The 3,013-nt window shown below is 41.1% G+C and overlaps 1 protein-coding gene across 1 annotated transcript in view; it reads left to right on the forward strand.

The window, feature by feature from the left end:
- Positions 1-2,389, forward strand: part of TMEM114 (transmembrane protein 114) — a 43,243-nt gene extending 40,854 nt beyond the window's left edge. Inside the window, exon 4 of the mRNA XM_019507388.1 lies at positions 1,187-2,389. Within this exon, the coding sequence (XP_019362933.1) occupies positions 1,187-1,419 (233 nt within the window). The 3' untranslated portion in view covers positions 1,420-2,389. The remainder of the gene's footprint in view (positions 1-1,186) is intronic.
- Positions 2,390-3,013: the final 624 nt, after the last annotated feature.

Genomic DNA, 3,013 nt, shown 5'->3' on the forward strand with positions numbered 1-3,013 from the left:
GATCTCGGTTTTGCCCAACAGCATAGGTGAATTCTGCCAAAAGGAACTTGTACTTTCATGACTGACATAGTGATAAATAGAAAAATTCTCATGGTCATATATGGAGTTCCTGCCCTTTGATCCAGCTCCCATGCTCGCACATGTAGAAAGGAGGGTGTAAAACAGGAAGGGGCTTACATTTGTGCTAAAAGGATTAAGCAAATAGGTCACTACAATCTGGCTAGCACAGTGAGTTAGCAGGAGTATTTCTGCCTCTGCTCAGGGTCCTCTTACCGTACATCAGGACAAATAAGCATAACACCTGCATTACTATGCAAAGGCCAGAAAACCAGTACTTAAAATGAACTGATCAATTTAAGACCCTCAGTGGGAGAAAGTTAGATGAACAATGGAGGATTGTCTGACACACTTTATATGAGTTCTAACATGCTAATCTAGGCATATCTATCTCCAGCTCTGTCTTTATGGCACTGCTCATTGTTGGGTCTGACTATCAAACACATCTAGCAAAATTTACAAAATAAATCTCTCAGTTCATTTAATAACCTCCATTATGATCCTGAGACCAGATCTTATTACATCTCCTAACCCCCTCTTCTTTCTTAACATTATTTCCAGGGAAGTTGCTACAAGTGCTTTCTTAGGTGTAATGTCAAATGTACATCTTTAGCTGCAAAACAGAGCTGGATATTCATATCCCCTACACCTGACATTCTTTAGGAAGTCTATCAACGTAGACATTAACATGCGGCAGTGCCATTACTAACCATGCATTGATTTATCAGAAGCCCCACTACCATTATTAAATTTAGAAACATATCCTTGGCAAAGTACAGCATACTCCTGGGGGTGTGAGCATCTCAGCTTGAAAATCATGATGTTATATAATGCAAGATTGGAAAATGTAATATACGTGCCTCTGTTATCCAGAAAGTGGATTATCAGGTATTCATTGCAGAAAGCTTGCCATTACTTATTTTGATTCATTCCTTAGGAAGTAGATCACAATATATTAAGTAATTCTAGGAAAAAAACAGAACTAGAGACTTGAACCATAGGGCAGAGTGAGAATCCTGTGTACATTAGTAGGGAAAGGTGGCAAAGTTGATCCAGGAGACCCATTACCAAGCATTTTTGATTAAGATATAGTGGACTCAACCTGCATAAATACTTGTGTTCTCTGTAGCCCTTGTGACACTTACTGGGATCAGCATCTACATTGCATACTCAGCTGCTGCCTTCAAGGAAGCCACCTGCCTTCTGGGGAAGAAGAATCTCTTACTGGAACTTGACATCAGGTTTGGTTGGTCTTTGGTGCTTGTGTGGATCTCCTTCATTGCAGAGGTAGTCACCGGGGCAGCCTTCTTCCTTGCCGCGAGAGCAGTGGGCCTGAAACGGAGGCGGGAGCAGGTGATGTGAAGTACCAAGTGTCAACGCAGCTGCGTCATCATCATGGGGGTTTAGCAAGGTGAATCAGAGGTTCGGTATGGATTACAATAATGACAAGACTACTATTGAGTGTATCACACATCTGAGCTAACTCTTCTCCTCATTGACAGCTAAGAAATGGAAAGATTGCATAGTGGCAACACTGCATTTTTGAAAAGCATCAATAAGGTGGCCTTTTTGTCTTTAAATGAAAATATATTGTTTCTAATTAGGAGTAGGAGGCAGCCTTCCCCTCCTTTCTTTCCTTCCATGGTGCCACTGCTAAAATGCCTCCTGACACCCTGAGGTCCAGTATCTATGGCTCATTTAATCTTTGGCTTTTTTGGTCAAGATGCCCGTTCTGAAGGCCAGTTTATGTCAGTTGTGCTGGAGGCCTCGGTCCATTAAGAACTGGACTGAACCTGGAATTTATTTGGCACAGTCCAGCAAATGGCCATCAGGCAGCATGGCCTTCAGGTCCACTCTTGCTTTCATCTTATATGGGATTCATATCACCCAGTGTAGAGGAAGGAAGAGTGTGAAAAATAAAATAGTTCCTAACCAGTGTGTATTTTAAAACAATTTCAGCATATAAAACAAGGTTCCAATTAGGGATCAAAAATAGCAGAGTTCAGAATATCTTAAGACAAATTCAAAGCGCCTGTGTGACAGTCTTAAGTACTCAGTCTTCCTGGATACTACTGTGATGCTTTGAGGTATGGAAGGACTTGGTCTGAAGTGTGAATCATTAAGTGTTAGTGATGTTAATACAAAGCAACTTGGTGTCATCCACCTTCACTAACTGCATGCTTTTTCTTTTCTCTTAGATTTCACATTAAAAGCAGGAAGCCTTCATCTTTTAGATTATAATCATTTGTTTCATTGTCTAATGACAAATACATTAAAAAAACCCCAGTATTTGAAATGAAAAGGTCCAAATAACCTATGGGCACTTATACACATGCAGCGAGGCTGCTCCAGTGTATTGTAATCTGCACTCTATCAGATTCCAGTGTCACATGTATCAGTGTCCCCTCACTGAAAAATCGTGTCAGGAGCACTTTAACTAAAGCTTGTTCAATGAGCTTTAATTACAGGGCCCTTGCTACCATTTTTCAGTGTGGGGATGGTAATACACATGATGTTCCAGATGCTTTAATTAGAGCAGCTCTCAGAGCCGCTCAAATTAAAGCATTCCCCCTCCCCAGCCCCTCCCCCCCCGCCCCTTTCTCCCTACTGCTGGAGCACGTGTATAAATGCTGTATAAGTCTGGTCAGGGATCTGTAATGGTGAAGGAGCTTCCTCAAAATGTAAGAAAGGCAAGAGGCAGAAGCTGTCATTATTGCCTGGAACAAAACAAAACAAGCAATGTGATGATTTAAAAATAAATATTTGTTTGCTGTAGTAAAGGATTATAGCCATCGTGAAGGAATAGAGGTCTCCTTATACTACAGATAATAAAAGCAGAATCCATTGTGTTGTTTTATGTGACAAAGCATTATTGATGTGCTTTAGCTAAAACAGTGGGGGCCAACCTTTTGGGCAGGCATGCCACAAATTAGCCCTACACATTCTGAATGCTACT

This window comes from Gavialis gangeticus, unplaced genomic scaffold (genome assembly GCF_001723915.1).
Source record: "Gavialis gangeticus isolate Ggan-Ray unplaced genomic scaffold, GavGan_comp1, whole genome shotgun sequence".
NCBI lineage: Eukaryota > Metazoa > Chordata > Crocodylia > Gavialidae > Gavialis > Gavialis gangeticus.